General features: G+C 39.8%; 1 protein-coding gene across 1 annotated transcript in view; it reads left to right on the forward strand.

Annotated features, from left to right (window-relative positions):
• Positions 1–19,465, forward strand: part of fig4a (FIG4 phosphoinositide 5-phosphatase a) — a 131,115-nt gene that overhangs the window by 78,330 nt on the left and 33,320 nt on the right. Inside the window, exons 21-22 of the mRNA XM_065026287.1 lie at positions 9,802–10,000; positions 18,869–18,954. Coding sequence (XP_064882359.1) covers positions 9,802–10,000; positions 18,869–18,954 — 285 coding nt within the window. The remainder of the gene's footprint in view (positions 1–9,801; positions 10,001–18,868; positions 18,955–19,465) is intronic.

Below are 19,465 nucleotides of genomic sequence, written 5' to 3' on the forward strand. Positions count from 1 at the left end.
ATGAGAGAGGTTCTTTAAAGAGTTACCATCTCCCTATTTAATGGTCTTTACCTATCACATCTATAAACAGTCAACTCATTAGGATCTGGGGCACCATGAGAGAGGTTCTTTAAAGAGTTACCATCTCCCTATTTAATGGTCTTTACCTATCACATCTATAAACAGTCAACTCATTAGGATCTGGGGCACCATGAGAGAGGTTCTTTAAAGAGTTACCATCTCCCTATTTAATGGTCTTTACCTATCACATCTATAAACAGTCAACTCATTAGGATCTGGGGCACCATGAGAGAGGTTCTTTAAAGAGTTACCATCTCCCTATTTAATGGTCTTTACCTATCACATATATAAACAGTCAACTCATTAGGATCTGGGGCACCATGAGAGCAGTTCTTTAAAGAGTTACCATCTCCCTATTTAATGGTCTTTACCTATCACATCTATAAACAGTCAACTCATTAGGATCTGGGGCACCATGAGAGAGGTTCTTTAAAGAGTTACCATCTCCCTATTTAAAGGTCTTTACCTATCTCATCTATAAACAATCAACTCATTAGGATCTGGGGCACCATGAGAGAGGTTCTTTAAAGAGTTACCATCTCCCTATTTAAAGGTCTTTACCTATCACATCTATAAACAGTCAACTCATTAGGATCTGGGGCACCATGAGAGAGGTTCTTTAAAGAGTTACCATCTCCCTATTTAATGGTCTTTACCTATCACATCTATAAACAGTCATCTCATTAGGATCTGGGGCACCATGAGAGCAGTTCTTTAAAGAGTTACCATCTCCCTATTTAAAGGTCTTTACCTATCACATCTATAAACAGTCAACTCATTAGGATCTGGGGCACCATGAGAGAGGTTCTTTAAAGAGTTACCATCTCCCTATTTAATGGTCTTTACCTATCACATCTATAAACAGTCAACTCATTAGGATCTGGGGCACCATGAGAGAGGTTCTTTAAAGAGTTACCATCTCCCTATTTAATGGTCTTTACCTATCACATCTATAAACAGTCAACTCATTAGGATCTGGGGCACCATGAGAGAGGTTCTTTAAAGAGTTACCATCTCCCTATTTAATGGTCTTTACCTATCACATCTATAAACAGTCAACTCATTAGGATCTGGGGCACCATGAGAGCAGTTCTTTAAAGAGTTACCATCTCCCTATTTAAAGGTCTTTACCTATCACATCTATAAACAGTCAACTCATTAGGATCTGGGGCACCATGAGAGAGGTTCTTTAAAGAGTTACCATCTCCCTATTTAATGGTCTTTACCTATCACATCTATAAACAGTCAACTCATTAGGATCTGGGGCACCATGAGAGAGGTTCTTTAAAGAGTTACCATCTCCCTATTTAATGGTCTTTACCTATCACATCTATAAACAGTCAACTCATTAGGATCTGGGGCACCATGAGAGAGGTTCTTTAAAGAGTTACCATCTCCCTATTTAATGGTCTTTACCTATCACATCTATAAACAGTCAACTCATTAGGATCTGGGGCACCATGAGAGAGGTTCTTTAAAGAGTTACCATCTCCCTATTTAATGGTCTTTACCTATCACATCTATAAACAGTCAACTCATTAGGATCTGGGGCACCATGAGAGAGGTTCTTTAAAGAGTTACCATCTCCCTATTTAATGGTCTTTACCTATCACATATATAAACAGTCAACTCATTAGGATCTGGGGCACCATGAGAGCAGTTCTTTAAAGAGTTACCATCTCCCTATTTAATGGTCTTTACCTATCACATCTATAAACAGTCAACTCATTAGGATCTGGGGCACCATGAGAGAGGTTCTTTAAAGAGTTACCATCTCCCTATTTAAAGGTCTTTACCTATCTCATCTATAAACAATCAACTCATTAGGATCTGGGGCACCATGAGAGAGGTTCTTTAAAGAGTTACCATCTCCCTATTTAAAGGTCTTTACCTATCACATCTATAAACAGTCAACTCATTAGGATCTGGGGCACCATGAGAGAGGTTCTTTAAAGAGTTACCATCTCCCTATTTAAAGGTCTTTACCTATCGCATCTATAAACAGTCAATGTATTAATCATAACCTCGTATCATATCATCATTCTCCTTGTATCTGCAAAAACCCAAGCCGTATTTATGATTCAGTACTACACAAATTGGTTTAATTATTTATTTACCAGCTAACTAAATGGTAACACAAGTTAAACATACACACTTAATACATTAGAAACAGGTCCCAAGCAGACTGACACAATATGGCAGCTTGTTACAAAAGACAGAAAGCGAGAGAGATGGACAGAGACATTTTCAAATGTTTGGGGCCACTTAAAAATGTCCTTGTTTTTGAAAGAAAAGCAAAAAAAATGTGTCCATTTATAATAACATCAAATTGATCCGAAATACAGTGTGGACATTGTTAATATTGTAAATGACTATTGTAGCTGGAAACGGCTGATTTAAAAAGGTCATATCTACATAGGCGTACAGAGGCCCATTATCAGCAACCATCACTGCTGTGTTCCAATGGCATGTTATGTTACCTAATCCAAGTTTATCATTTTAAAAGGCTAATTGATCATTAGAAAACCCTTTTGCAATTATGTTAGCGCAGCTGAAAACTGGCCTTCTTTAGACTAGTTGAGTATCTGGAGCATCAGCATTTGTGGGTTCGATTACAAGCTCAAATTGGCCAGAAACAAAGTACTTTCTTCTGAATCTCGTCAGTCTATTCTTGTTCTGAAAAATGAAGGCTATTCCATGTGAGAAATTTGCCAAAAAACTGAAGATCTCGTACAATGCTGTGTGCTACTCCCTTCACAGAACAGCGCAAACTGTCTCTAACCAGAATATAAAGAGGAGTGGGAGGCCCCGGTGCACAACTAAGCAAGAAGACAAGTAGATTAGAGTGTCTAGTTTGAGAAACGGACACCTCACAAGTCTTCAACTGGCAGCTTCATTAAATAGTACCCGCAAAACACCAGTCTCAACGTCAACAGTGAAGAGGCGACTCCAGGATGCTGGCCTTCTAGGCAGTTTTCAGATGTGCAAACATAATTGCAAAAGGGTTTTGTAATGATCAATTAGTCTTTTAAAATGATACACTTGGATTAGCTAACACAACGTGCCATTGGAACACAGGAGTGATGGTTGCTGATAATGGGCCTCTCTACGCCTATGTAGATAATCTTTTTTTTTTTTTTATTGACAAAAAATGGGTTAACAAAAACAAGGAAAATTTGAGGTGATCCCAAACCTTTGAACGGTAGTGAAATATTTTGGTACATTTAGAAACTACTTTCACTGTAATCATATACTTTGCACACGGACCGCCACCCGTTTGGAGTAATAAATCATGACGTGTGTGCTCGTGGGTGCGCTTCTCGTTGTTCGCTCGTGTGTGTGTGTGTGTGTGTGTGTGTGTGTGTGTGTGTGTTCCGCACAGGCGTTGTTTATGTGTGTTTGTATATTTCTGTGTCTCAACACATGTATATGGAAGCCGTGGGCCAAAAACAAGACACTCATCTTCCATTAGCTGACTCATGTGAGCACACACACATAAACAAACACACACACACACCACCTCTTTACCTTCTTGAAAACCTTCAATAACACCTAGTTGTTGAGCAACTACATGTGTTAGTATGATATTGAACTCCTATAAAGGGCATGTATTACTCCTGTTCCTTTAACCAGCCAATGGCTGTTTATGGATGTATTTATCAAAGCACAACCTTTTAATGAATGATTAAGTGTCCGGTATCATTCTCTACTGGAGTGTTATGTAGGCGTCCAGATTGGGGTTGTCCATCCGTTGTAGAGAGAGGACAAAGCTTTGATTACACACTCTCTCTCCTTCTCTCCACCCCCCTACTTCCCCCTAACCTCTCTCTCTCTCCCTCTGCCCTCCCCCTACTCCCCTCTGTCCTGCTGCCTAACCTCTCTCTCCTCCCCTCTAACCTCTCTCTCTCTCTCTCTTTCTCCCTCTGCCCTCCCCCTACTCGTCCTTGTCCTGCTGCCTAACATCTCTCCCTCTCTCTTCCCCCTAACCTCTCTCTCGCCTTCTCTCCACCCCCTACTCCCCTCGGTCCTCCTCCCTATCCTCTCTCTCCCCTCTCTCACTTCCCCCTAGTCCCCTCTGTCCTGCTGCCTAATCTCTCTCTCTCTCTCTCTCTCTCTCTCTCTCTCTATATATATATATATACATACATATCGAAAAAATAAATAAATAAATGGTGGGACCAACAGCAATAATAATAGTAGTAGTGGACATGGGATTACCATTTACAACAACAATATTAATCAGAACAACAATACATTAAAGCAATGGTAGTAGACCAGTGTCAACATGACTGAGAAGACACATGACCTGGTAGTAGACCAGTGTCAACATGACTGAGAAGACACATGACCTGGTAGTAGACCAGTGTCAACCTGACTGAGAAGACACATGACCTGGTAGTAGACCAGTCTCAACCTGACTGAGAAGACACATGACCTGGTAGTAGACCAGTCTCAACCTGACTGAGAAGACACATGACCTGGTAGTAGACCAGTCTCAACCTGACTGAGAAGACACATGACCTGGTAGTAGACCAGTGTCAACCTGACTGAGAAGACACATGACCTGGTAGTAGACCAGTCTCAACCTGACTGAGAAGACACATGACCTGGTAGTAGACCAGTCTCAACCTGACTGAGAAGACACATGACCTGGTAGTAGACCAGTCTCAACCTGACTGAGAAGACACATGACCTGGTAGTAGACCAGTCTCAACCTGACTGAGAAGACACATGACCTGGTAGTGGACCAGTGTCAACATGACTGAGAAGACACATGACGTGGTATGAAAGACAAAACAAAACAAGATGGGAAATATTATTGACATTACTTTGCACTTTTCACTGGCTGTCCCTCAGGTTGTGGCAGGAGGACACATATTTGGCTGCCAAAACTGCACATTTTGGCTTTTATACCTAATAAATATTTGATTTTTATGGTAGTTTCAAATTCTTTGTATTGAATTATAATTTTGGGAAAGAAATATTCTCTTAGGTCTGAGTATTTGTCACAGTGTAATAGGAAATGCAGCTCTGTCTGTACCTCTCCCCTGGAGCAGAGTGAGCACAGCCTGTCCTCTCTGGGCAGCCAGGTTTGTCTGTGACGACCGGTCTCTATAGCCCGACTGTGCTCACTGAGTCTGTACCTAGTCAATGTTTTCCTCAGTTTTCTATCAGTCACAGTGGTCAGATAGTCTGCCACCATGTGCTGTCTGTTTAGAGCCAAATAGCATGGAAGTTTACTTTGATTTTTTGTTTGTGTCTTTCAAATAGGTGATATATTTTTCTTTTTGTTTTGTGATGATTTGGTTGGGCCAGATTTTCTGAGTGCTGTCCTGAGGCTCTATGGGGTTGGTTTGGGTTGGTGAACTGAGCCTCAGAACCAGCTGGCTGAGGGGACTCTTCTCTTGTTTCATCTCTTGACATTGTAGAGCTGTGTGATGGAATGTTTTGGGGTCACTTGTTTTTAGATGGTTGTAAAATTTGATGGCTCTTTTTTTCTATTCAAATGAGGAGGGAGTATTGGCCCAATTCTGCTCTACATGCGTTATTTTGAGTTTTTCTTTGCACTTGCAAAACTCTGCATGCAGTATTTCGATTGGATGTTTGTCCCATTTGGTAAATTCACTATTAGAGATTGGACCCCATACTTCACTGCCATATAGAGCAATTGGTTCTATAACTGATTGAACATTTTTGAGCCAGATTCTAATTGGAATTTCGATTTTGGTGTTCCTTTTAATAGCATAGAATGCTCTTCTTGCTTTGTCTCTCAGCTCATTCACAGCCATGTGAAAGCTACCTGTGTTGCTGATATTTAGTCCTAGATATGTGTCGTTTTTGGTGTGTTCTAATAGAACTGTGTCCAAATAGAATTTATATTTGTCATCCTTATTTACGGACCTTTTTTGGAATATCATCGTTTTTTAGGTTAACGGTCAGAGCCCAGGTCTGACAGAACCTGTAAATACGATCTAGCACCAGGTCATCTGCGGACAGCAGACACTTGATTTCAGTGTTGTGTAGGGTGATACCAGGTGCTGCCGATTCTTCTAATGTTTTTGCCAATTCATTAATGTAGATGTTAAATAGTGTTGGACTTATTGGGCAGACCTGTTTCACTCCCCGTCCCTGAGAGAAGTCTGTTTGCTTGTTGCCAATTTTAACCGCACATTTGTTTTTAGTGTACATTGATTTAATAAAATCATATGTTTTCCCTCCAATACCACTTTCTATTAGTTTATAAAAAAGACCTTCGTGCCAAATTGAATCAAATGCTTTCCTGAAATCTACAAAACATGAGTAGATTTAGCCTTTGTTTTGGTTTACTTGTTTATCAATTAGAGTGTGGAGGGTGTAATGTGATTGGTGTGATCAATCCCTGGTTCCAAATATCGGGATAAATACCTGCAGTGAGGATAATGTTGAAGAGTTTGAGTATAGCCAATTTGAATTTGTGGTCTGTATATTTGATAATTTCATTTAAAATACCATCAGCACCACAGGCCTTTTTGGGTTGGAGAGTGCATAGTTTTTCCAATAATTCTTCTTCTGTAATTGGGGTATCCTGTAATGCTCCGGGTGTCGTGGGTGTGGAGTCAAATGCAGGAGACAGAGTTCAATGCTGTGCGTCTTTACTAGCACCAACGCAACACAGGGTGCTCACAAAAGTAATGTTTCCCAAACACAGGGGAAAAAGTACAATGGAGAAAATCACAACTAAGCACGTACCTCTTACAACAGAGCCGAAAGTTTACAATGAAAAATAATCCCGCACAACAACCAGGCGGGCCAGCTGTCTAATAAAGACAAACTAATTAAACAAGAACAGGTGCTACCACTAAACATACAAGGGGGGGGGAGGAAAAACAATCAGTGGCAGCTAATAGGCCGGTGACGACGACCGCCGAGCGCCACCCGCCCGGGAAGGGGAAACACCCTCGGTCGGACTCGTGACATATCCACAGGATTCTGATAGTCTTTGACTGCTGATTCAAGGATTTGTAATTTTTCTTGTATATCTTGTTGTTCTTGGCTCTTTGTTATATTGCTGTAGAGGTTTGCAAAGTGATTTCTCCACATATCCCCATTTTGGATAGCAAATTCCTCATGATGAGGTTTGTTTAATTTATTCCAATTCTCCCAGAAGTGGTTTGATTCTATGGATTCCTCAATTCCATCCAGCTGATTTCTAATGTGCTGTTCCTTTTTTGTTCTTAGGGTGTGTTTGTATTGCTTCAGTGTTTCCCCATATTGAAGGTGTATGTTTGTTCTTAGGGTGTGTTTGTATTGCTTCAGTGTTTCCCCATATTGAAGGCGTATATTTTTGTTGTCTGGTTCTGTGTTTTTGATTAGATATATTTCTCAATGACTTTCTTAGATTTTTGCAATCATTATCAAACCATTTTTCATTATCTGTTATTTCTGGTTTGCTCTTATGCTTCTTTAGATTAGCCAAGGAGGCTAATTTGTCAAATATAAAGTTTATGTTCCAAACAGCCAAATTTACACCTTCATTGCTGTAGGAGAATGTTAAGGCTAAAAGGTTGTCCAGGAGAGATTGTATTTTTTGGCTACTAATTGCTTTTTGGTAGATGTCTGTACTGTTTGCACTCCATCTATGGGCCTGTTTAGTACCATGTCATTTATTGGGCCGTGATGCTTCATGGTTGGGTTCTGCTCTTCTCAGATACACTGTGATTTTACTGTGGTCTGAGAGAGGTGTTAGTGGGCTGACTGTGAAGGCTCTGAGAGACTCTGGGTTTAGGTCGCTGAGGAAGTAGTCTACAGTGCTGCTGCCAAGGGATGAGCTGTAGGTGTACCTACTAAAAGAGTCCCCTCTCAGCCTACCATTGACTATGTACAGACCCAGTGTTCCACAGAGCTGTAGGTGTACCTACTAAAAGAGTCCCCTCTCAGCCTACCATTGACTATGTACAGACCCAGTGTTCCACAGAGCTGTAGGTGTACCTACTAAAAGAGTCCCCTCTCAGCCTACCATTGACTATGTACAGACTCAGTGTTCCACAGAGCTGTAGGTGTACCTACTAAAAGAGTCCCCTCTCAGCCTACCATTGACTATGTACAGACCCAGTGTTCCACAGAGCTGTAGGTGTACCTACCAAAAGAGTCACCTCTCAGCCTACCATTGACTATGTACAGACCCAGTGTTCCACAGAGCTTCACGAGCTGTACTATGTTTTTGTTTTTCACTTTGTCATAGTTGTTTCTGTGGGGGTCTGTGGGGAGGGAAAGGTTGTTGCTTCCCGGTAGGTGTTTATCCCCATGACTGTTAATAGTGTCTTGTTCTTCTGCTGTTCTAGCATTCAGGTCTCCACAGACCAGTACGTTGCCTTGGGCCTAAAAGTGACTAATTTCCCCCTCTAGAATGGAGAAACTCTCTTCATTGAAGTAGGGTGACTCTGAGGGGGGAATGTATGTGGCACAGAGGAAGACGTTTTTGTCTGTCAAGATAGCCTCCTTGTTGATTTTTAACCAGATAAAGAATTATCCTGTTTTGATCAATTTGATTGAATGAATTAGTTCAGATTTATACCATATTAGCATTCCCCCTGAGTCTCTGCCCTGTCCTGAGTCTCTGCCCTGTCCTGAGTCTCCTGTCCTGAGTCTCTGCCCTGTTTGATTCCTTTTAATTTAGTGGATGGTATGATTACCTCCCTATAACCTAGTGGACAGCCAGTGGAAACATCACCTCTGCACCATGTTTCCTGTAGTACTACAATATCAACATCATCAATTTCTTTCAGGAAGTCTGGGTTTCTGCTCTTTAGTCCAAAAGCAGAGGACTTCAAACCTTGTCAATTCCAACATGCCACGTAAAAAGATTTCATAACTTTTTTTATTTTCTTTACCTTCAAAATGAGACAAACACTCACAATCCAACAAGAACTATTAAAATAGGATTTTTCAATTAAAGTAAACTCTTATTATGCAAATGTGATTTGTTTATCATTTAAGATAGAATTTGTGTCATGCCACTTGGGTGGGTGTAGTGTGAGGATGGTGGAGTTCTTGTGCTCATCTTACCATGACCCTCGGCATATCACATGTGAGCATAGTAGACTCAGCATTTGTTTAATGTCACTCATTTGGTTGGTGGGGGCTGGGCCAGTTGCTCCTCTCACAGCCTGTGCGTAGCTCTGCCTGCTGGGCTGTGGCTCCTCCAAGTGTGGGTCTGCGGTGGGGGGTGGAAGGCCTCGTCTGGGTGGCTCTGAAGCTGGGCAGGGGTGGTCTGTGCTCGTGGCTGGGGGTTCCAGGGTGCTGGTCTGGAGTGTTGTCTTGGTGATCTTGGCGGGGTGGAGATTGCTCCGCTGTTCCTGGCTGGAGAGGTCGGACTGCGATTTAAAGCGACGTCCTTGAGTCTTAGCAATGATGGGGACTGACTCCCTGTACAGGTGAACATGGTGATAGAGACAGTCCAGATCGAGGGTGGGATGGTGGGCCAGGTGTACCTCCCCCTAACCTCTCTCAGCCTTTCAGTCTGGCTCTGTCTTGTTAACCATGTTTATTCAAAAAACTACCAACGATACTGTCTACCTCTACTGTCTGTTTATTCTGTGTGTCTAAGAGCAGTATGGTCACGCTATGGACTACTGACACTAACTACTACTAATGTGTGTGATAGCTGGGTGAGACAACCACTTATCGTAAGATGAAGGCATGAATTGTAAGTCGCTCTGGATAAAAGTGTCTGCTAAATGACTAAAATGTAAGTGTGTGTAGTGCTAAGAGCAGTAAGGAGGAGACGGTGGTCCAGAGGAAGACAGCGGCCAGCGCCCCCCCACCCCCCAGTGAGGAACAGATCTCCAGCAGCTCAGAGGACGACTCCGAGGACGACCGCGACGATGACGGATCAGTGTCCCAACGCTCCACCCCAGTCAAACTACTGACCGAGTCTGGGGAGAGTGTCCGCACTCAGGAGGTATGGGATGGGAAACGCGCTGACACAAACACAGGTAGCCAGCTGAGAAGGTGTTAACTAAATGTGAAGATTTCAACTATCGAGATTGAAAACTCATTCTGTGTCAATATAAAAAAGATGTTCAGTGTCAGGTGGAGCTCTCTTGTTTCTCCTCACATGTACAGAACATAATGAGGTTTCTCTTGGTTTCTCTCTTGCTAACTGGCACTCTCTCATTCCCTCTCCTTCCCATTTCTGTTTCTCTAGCCAACATTCTGTCTCCCTCTCTCCCTCTCTCACTCACGGAGTTGACCTATCGGTGTTCTGTGTTATTGTTTGAGAACATTAATTTCTCCCCTATCCATTGAGATTTTCACAATGGTCGCATAATCATTCAGATAATGAATCCATAACATGGCAGACAAATGATATGTAATCAAAAGCGTATTCATCACAACACAGTTTGAGTTCTTATAGTTTGATTGAACTCCCCAGGACACGGATAGTTTTGGATGGTTTGGTTTGATGGTTTGGCTTTTTAGACAGCAGAGCAAAATGTAGAAGACTAACATACCACCACAGCTGATATTGTGTTCTATCATCAACGTTATCCACAGTCACCAGTCTAATACATTGTATCATAATGATTATACTAGAGTGAATCAAATACATGAGACTGATCTATTTTCATGTGCACACACACTTCACAACAAAAAACGGGGGGCTCTCATCTCTCGCTTGTGACTCAAGGTCTCTCTCTGTGTTTCCATGACAACTGGACTGGTTGAATATTCTCCTTAGTAAGCAAGTGAGAGAGCAGAGGGGAGACGATGGGAGTTTTAATTTGAATAGGATGACCTGGAAGCGGAGCTGGGCTTTAGCCCTTTGATGCCAGCCTCAGTCAGAATACATTGTGTGGTTGTGTCCCAAATGGCACCCTATTCCCTATATAATGCACTAATTTGGACCAGAGCCCTATGGGCCTTTTCAACAGTAGTGCACTACAAAGGCAATAGTATGCCATTTGGGACACAGACATGCTGTTGGACTGGTACCCAGGTGGTAGTACCACTGTCTATTAAGAGTGGTACCATCACCTGGACCTCATGTGAGTGCTACCATAATAGGGGTATTTAGATTGGCAGCAAGATGTGAGTAGATTCCATTGGAGCTCATTCAGGTCAGGAAATGAACTGGGGAAGATGGGGAGCATATTGAAGATGAGGAGGAATTACCAACTCGTGAATTGTATAGAACTGGCCTTCCTAATGAAGTAGATGACTTGGATGTAATGAATTAATGGCTCACAGTACTTTTCCCTGTGAGAGAGACAACACAACGAGTTCTCTCCTTCTCTATCCATTCTACCATCCTTTAGGTCAGTTGGTTTGGAAAGGCCTCTTCCCCTGAGTTCATATCATATCTGATATCTCTGTTTGTCAATCATAGACTGGGTAGGTCTATGGTAGTTTTGTCTCGACTTATCACTCAATGTCCAGTTACTGAACCTTACTCGAACGGTCATTCCCACCTTCTGTCCATCTCCTGCCCCCCTCCCTCCCTCAGGTGGTTGCCTCCTGTATGTTTTATGATGACAGCTAGGGGTTAAATTCTACTCTGCCGTAAAATGAAATACAACAAAAGCATAAATGAATAGATGGATGGACCGAGATGAAAAGAGAAATTAGGCCACTAGAAAAGAGACAGAGTAATCGACAGCCAAGCCCAGTGACGTACACCGGGACACATAAAAATGTCACGCTTTGCTTCAAAATCCCAATTGTACTCAATCTGTTGCTATAACGAGACTATTGTATGCCACATTTGTTGTCAGCGGCGATGGTAACCCAGATGCTGTTTGGGGTCGCTTTGACCGACTAGACCCTCGTTGTGTGAAGAAGCGGCGAGGTCGGTGGTGGTGAATCAAGCTTTTGTTTTTGTGTGCCGCCAGGCAGCCACACAACATGGCTTCCGGTGCCAGCTGGGGGCTTGTGGGTAATTTCTTCCTCTGTTTACATTCTTGAGTAAAGTGTTCAGGTTAAGGGCCATCTCATACTCTCTAAACAGAGTATGCACAAGGATAAGCTCTCTCCTCTCCCCGTCTGCACGTGATGAGAGATCGAGAAAGGCCAGGATTCATGGAGAGAGCAGGGTAGAGAGATGAAGACAGAGCGAAAGAAAGAGATTTAACATCTTTATTCACATGCCTTTAGATTTCAATTATATGTTAATTCACATGCTTTTAGATGTCAATTATATGTTAATTCACATGCTTTTAGATGTCCACACACCTTTGTTAATTCACATGCTTTTAGATGTCCATACACCTTTATGTTAATTCACATGCGTTTAGATGTCCATACACCTTTGTTAATTCACATGCTTTTAGATGTCCATACACCTTTATGTTAATTCACATGCTTTTAGATGTCCATACACCTTTATGTTAATTCACATGCTTTTAGATGTCCATACATCTTTGTTAATTCACATGCTTTTAGATGTCCATACATCTTTGTTAATTCACATGCTTTTAGATGTCCATACACCTTTATGTTAATTCACATGCTTTTAGATGTCCACACACCTTTGTTAATTCACATGCTTTTAGATGTCCACACACCTTTGTTAATTCACATGCTTTTAGATGTCCACACACCTTTGTTAATTCACATGCTTTTAGATGTCCATACACCTTTATGTTAATTCACATGCGTTTAGATGTCCATACACCTTTGTTAATTCACATGCTTTTAGATGTCCATACACCTTTATGTTAATTCACATGCTTTTAGATGTCCATACACCTTTATGTTAATTCACATGCTTTTAGATGTCCATACACCTTTGTTAATTCACATGCTTTTAGATGTCCATACACCTTTATGTTAATTCACATGCTTTTAGATGTCCATACATCTTTGTTAATTCACATGCTTTTAGATGTCCATACATCTTTGTTAATTCACATGCTTTTAGATGTCCATACACCTTTGTTAATTCACATGCTTTTAGATGTCCATACACCTTTATGTTAATTCACATGCTTTTAGATGTCCATACATCTTTGTTAATTCACATGCTTTTAGATGTCCATACATCTTTGTTAATTCACATGCTTTTAGATGTCCATACACCTTTATATTAATTCACATGCTTTTAGATGTCCACACACCTTTGTTAATTCACATGCGTTTAGATGTCCACACACCTTTGTTAATTCACATGCTTTTAGATGTCCATACACCTTTATGTTAATTCACATGCATTTAGATGTCCACACACCTTTATATTAATTCACATGCTTTTATATGTCCATACACCTTTATGTTAATTCACATGCTTTTAGATGTTCATACACCTTTATATTAATTCACATGCTTTTAGATGTCCATACACCTTTATGTTAATTCACATGCATTTAGATGTCCACACACCTTTATATTAATTCACATGCGTTTAGATGTCCATACACCTTTATGTTAATTCACATGCTTTTAGATGTTCATACACCTTTGTTAATTCACATGCTTTTAGATGTCCATACACCTTTGTTAATTCACATGCTTTTAGATGTCCATACACCTTTATATTAATTCACATGCTTTTAGATGTCCATACACCTTTATATTAATTCACATGCTTTTAGATGTCCATACACCTTTATATTAATTCACATGCGTTTAGATGTCTACACACCTTTGTTAATTCACATGCTTTTAGATGTCCACACACCTTTGTTAATTCACATGCGTTTAGATGTCCACACACCTTTGTTAATTCACATGCGTTTAGATGTCCACACACCTTTGTTAATTCACATGCTTTTAGATGTCCATACACCTTTATATTAATTCACATGCTTTTAGATGTCCACACACCTTTGTTAATTCACATGCGTTTAGATGTCTACACACCTTTGTTAATTCACATGCTTTTAGATGTCCATACACCTTTATATTAATTCACATGCTTTTAGATGTCCATACACCTTTGTTAATTCACATGCTTTTAGATGTCCATACACCTTTATGTTAATTCACATGCTTTTAGATGTCCACACACCTTTATATTAATTCACATGCTTTTAGATGTCCATACACCTTTATATTAATTCACATGCTTTTAGATGTCCACACACCTTTGTTAATTCACATGCGTTTAGATGTCTACACACCTTTGTTAATTCACATGCTTTTAGATGTCCATACACCTTTATATTAATTCACATGCGTTTAGATGTCCACACACCTTTGTTAATTCACATGCTTTTAGATGTCCATACACCTTTATGTTAATTCACATGCGTTTAGATGTCCATACACCTTTGTTAATTCACATGCTTTTAGATGTCCATACACCTTTATGTTAATTCACATGCTTTTAGATGTCCATACATCTTTGTTAATTCACATGCTTTTAGATGTCCATACACCTTTATATTAATTCACATGCTTTTAGATGTCCATACACCTTTGTTAATTCACATGCTTTTAGATGTCCATACATCTTTGTTAATTCACATGCTTTTAGATGTCCATACACCTTTATGTTAATTCACATGCTTTTAGATGTCCATACATCTTTGTTAATTCACATGCTTTTAGATGTCCATACACCTTTATATTAATTCACATGCTTTTAGATGTCCATACATCTTTGTTAATTCACATGCTTTTAGATGTCCATACACCTTTATGTTAATTCACATGCTTTTAGATGTCCATACATCTTTGTTAATTCACATGCTTTTAGATGTCCATACACCTTTATATTAATTCACATGCTTTTAGATGTCCATACACCTTTATGTTAATTCACATGCGTTTAGATGTCCACACACCTTTATATTAATTCACATGCTTTTAGATGTCCATACACCTTTATATTAATTCACATGCTTTTAGATGTCCATACACCTTTGTTAATTCACATGCTTTTAGATGTCCATACACCTTTGTTAATTCACATGCTTTTAGATGTCCATACACCTTTATATTAATTCACATGCTTTTAGATGTCCATACACCTTTGTTAATTCACATGCTTTTAGATGTCCATACACCTTTGTTAATTCACATGCTTTTAGATGTCCATACACCTTTATGTTAATTCACATGCTTTTAGATGTCCATACACCTTTGTTAATTCACATGCTTTTAGATGTCCATACACCTTTGTTAATTCACATGCTTTTAGATGTCCATACACCTTTATGTTAATTCACATGCATTTAGATGTCCACACACCTTTATATTAATTCACATGCTTTTAGATGTCCACACACCTTTGTTAATTCACATGCTTTTAGATGTCCATACACCTTTATGTTAATTCACATGCATTTAGATGTCCACACACCTTTATATTAATTCACATGCTTTTAGATGTCCATACACCTTTATGTTAATTCACATGCTTTTAGATGTCCATACACCTTTGTTAATTCACATGCTTTTAGATGTCCATACACCTTTGTTAATTCACATGCTTTTAGATGTCCATACACCTTTATATTAATTCACATGCTTTTAGATGTCCACACACCTTTGTTAATTCACATGCGTTTAGATGTCCACACACCTTTGTTAATTCACATGCTTTTAGATGTCCATACACCTTTATATTAATTCACATGCTTTTAGATGTCCATACACCTTTATGTTAATTCACATGCTTTTAGATGTCCATACACCTTTGTTAATTCACATGCTTTTAGATGTCCATACACCTTTATGTTAATTCACATGCTTTTAGATGTCCATACACCTTTGTTAATTCACATGCTTTTAGATGTCCATACACCTTTATATTAATTCACATGCTTTTAGATGTCCACACACCTTTGTTAATTCACATGCGTTTAGATGTCTACACACCTTTGTTAATTCACATGCTTTTAGATGTCCATACACCTTTATATTAATTCACATGCTTTTAGATGTCCATACACCTTTATGTTAATTCACATGCTTTTAGATGTCCATACACCTTTGTTAATTCACATGCTTTTAGATGTCCATACACCTTTATGTTAATTCACATGCGTTTAGATGTCCATACACCTTTGTTAATTCACATGCTTTTAGATGTCCATACACCTTTGTTAATTCACATGCTTTTAGATGTCCACACACCTTTGTTAATTCACATGCGTTTAGATGTCCACACACCTTTGTTAATTCACATGCTTTTAGATGTCCATACACCTTTATGTTAATTCACATGCATTTAGATGTCCACACACCTTTATATTAATTCACATGCTTTTAGATGTCCATACACCTTTATGTTAATTCACATGCTTTTAGATGTCCATACACCTTTGTTAATTCACATGCTTTTAGATGTCCATACACCTTTGTTAATTCACATGCTTTTAGATGTCCATACACCTTTATATTAATTCACATGCTTTTAGATGTCCATACACCTTTGTTAATTCACATGCTTTTAGATGTCCATACACCTTTGTTAATTCACATGCTTTTAGATGTCCATACACCTTTATGTTAATTCACATGCTTTTAGATGTCCATACACCTTTGTTAATTCACATGCTTTTAGATGTCCATACACCTTTGTTAATTCACATGCTTTTAGATGTCCATACACCTTTATGTTAATTCACATGCATTTAGATGTCCACACACCTTTATGTTAATTCACATGCTTTTAGATGTCCATACACCTTTATGTTAATTCACATGCTTTTAGATGTCCATACACCTTTGTTAATTCACATGCTTTTAGATGTCCATACACCTTTGTTAATTCACATGCTTTTAGATGTCCATACACCTTTATGTTAATTCACATGCTTTTAGATGTCCATACACCTTTATATTAATTCACATGCTTTTAGATGTCCACACACCTTTGTTAATTCACATGCGTTTAGATGTCCACACACCTTTGTTAATTCACATGCTTTTAGATGTCCATACACCTTTATGTTAATTCACATGCTTTTAGATGTCCACACACCTTTATATTAATTCACATGCTTTTAGATGTCCATACACCTTTATGTTAATTCACATGCTTTTAGATGTCCATACACCTTTGTTAATTCACATGCTTTTAGATGTCCATACACCTTTGTTAATTCACATGCTTTTAGATGTCCATACACCTTTATATTAATTCACATGCTTTTAGATGTCCACACACCTTTGTTAATTCACATGCGTTTAGATGTCCACACACCTTTGTTAATTCACATGCTTTTAGATGTCCATACACCTTTATATTAATTCACATGCTTTTAGATGTCCATACACCTTTATGTTAATTCACATGCTTTTAGATGTCCATACACCTTTGTTAATTCACATGCTTTTAGATGTCCATACACCTTTATGTTAATTCACATGCTTTTAGATGTCCATACACCTTTGTTAATTCACATGCTTTTAGATGTCCATACACCTTTATGTTAATTCACATGCTTTTAGATGTCCACACACCTTTGTTAATTCACATGCTTTTAGATGTCCATACACCTTTATGTTAATTCACATGCTTTTAGATGTCCATACACCTTTGTTAATTCACATGCTTTTAGATGTCCATACACCTTTGTTAATTCACATGCTTTTAGATGTCCACACACCTTTGTTAATTCACATGCTTTTAGATGTCCATACACCTTTGTTAATTCACATGCGTTTAGATGTCCATACACCTTTATATTAATTCACATGCTTTTAGATGTCCATACACCTTTATATGTTAATTCACATGCTGCTTTCTGTTTTCTGATTCATCCTCTCCCCTCCCAGTCTTTCTTGCCAGATTCACGCATCCTCACATCCCCAGTAACATCCACACTGATTGCTTTTGACAACGAGAGGCAAAAAAAACATTGAATAAAATATATATTTTTGTAAATATCCATTAACCCCAGTACTGTTTTCTCCCTCAGGCTTCATTTATAACATGCTTCCCTCATATGTTTTCTGCCTCTTCTTGGATCTGGAGTGGGTAGCGGGGAGGGGGGTCATGAATATTTTGGGATAGAAGGTTAGCGGTTAGCTCACGTGTCGGCACATACACACACGTGTCGCTGCCTGCGAGCCTGTCCCAGAGAATGGATTGCTATGGCGCAAGAAAAACACAACTGATCAAATATTTAAACATCTGATCATTACCTTTCTGCTTGTTGTATAATTAGACACACTAATTCCATATTCCCCCTCTGTGTGTGTGCGTTCGTGTGAGAGTTTGTTTCTGTGCGTGTGTTTGCAAAGCTTCACTCTCTTGTATTTTGTTGTATCCGGCCACCTCCCTCCAGTCCTCTCGTCTTGGGCACAAACCATGGTGCCAGGCTGATCCATAGGCTTTGAATGGAAATGCTATGTTTTGTGTTGGACATAGAGCTGTCCCATCATCTCAGAGGAGATGCTACTACTGTTACTTCAACCACCGCTGGACCATCCACGTTATGTAGGGACAGAAGATGGATGTACACTTCACCTTTATTGTTGTTCGTATTCATTCTCACTCTAGTCTCTTGTGGTGACAATCACAGGCGTTCCAGTCTGTAGTTTTCCAATGTGGCTTTGTGTTTGCTGAAAAGCCATCTATTTTCTCCCTGCGGACTACAAAGCACACCTCCCACAGTAAACTACACTTCCCACGTCTAGTGTTTCTCAGGAGGGGAGAATGTGTTGATATGTTCTCCTCAGGTTTGGTCCCTGGTTAGAGGAAGGGGGTACAATCTGAACAGTTGCACAGTACAGTTGGAGAGCGCTTGAGGAGGTCTAGTCAGAGTTGTTCAGGATGATTTCAAACTGTTTGTTTGTCTCCTTTCATCCCACTCCTCACTGTTACCTCTCACCTCTCTAACCTTTTGACCCCTAACATTTGACCCTTGCCCCCACACAGGACTTCCTGCAACAGTCCATGAGGGAAAGCTATGGACTCAACCTGGCCGCGCTCCCTGCCGAGGAGGACATGCTCATATATGAGAGGTGAGACACACACACACACACACCATGATAACGAGGGGCTTCCACGCATCATGTGAGACTGAGTCAGGTGTTTGATGATTGACTGTATGCCAAAAAGATCGATCTTCACACTGCCGTCACACTGAGTATTGCATTTCAACCCCTGTGAGCTTCTGACCTACTGACACAAAACTGCCCAAACGTCTAATCATGACGGAGACTCGTTTCCTTATGAAAGTGGTCCCTGTGAGACAAACGGAACTGATGATCAGCCAGTCTGATTCTGATCCTTTTCTCTGGACTGTTGATAATGATAATAGAAGACATCCTGTCCTGAAGACGGGGACAGGCCGTCCCATAGTCACTATTAGGGTGATGTTCTAAATGGACTCTGTCAACTGGAGAACGGCACACTAATGACCTCATGACCAGGTGAAAAATCTGTCCATGTACCCATTGAGCAAGGCACTTAAACATAATGTACTCCAGGGAATCCTACTACTATGGCTGACCTTGTAAAACAACACATTTC

Source organism: Oncorhynchus nerka, linkage group LG13 (assembly GCF_034236695.1).
Source record: "Oncorhynchus nerka isolate Pitt River linkage group LG13, Oner_Uvic_2.0, whole genome shotgun sequence".
Classification (NCBI taxonomy): Eukaryota; Metazoa; Chordata; class Actinopteri; order Salmoniformes; family Salmonidae; genus Oncorhynchus; species Oncorhynchus nerka.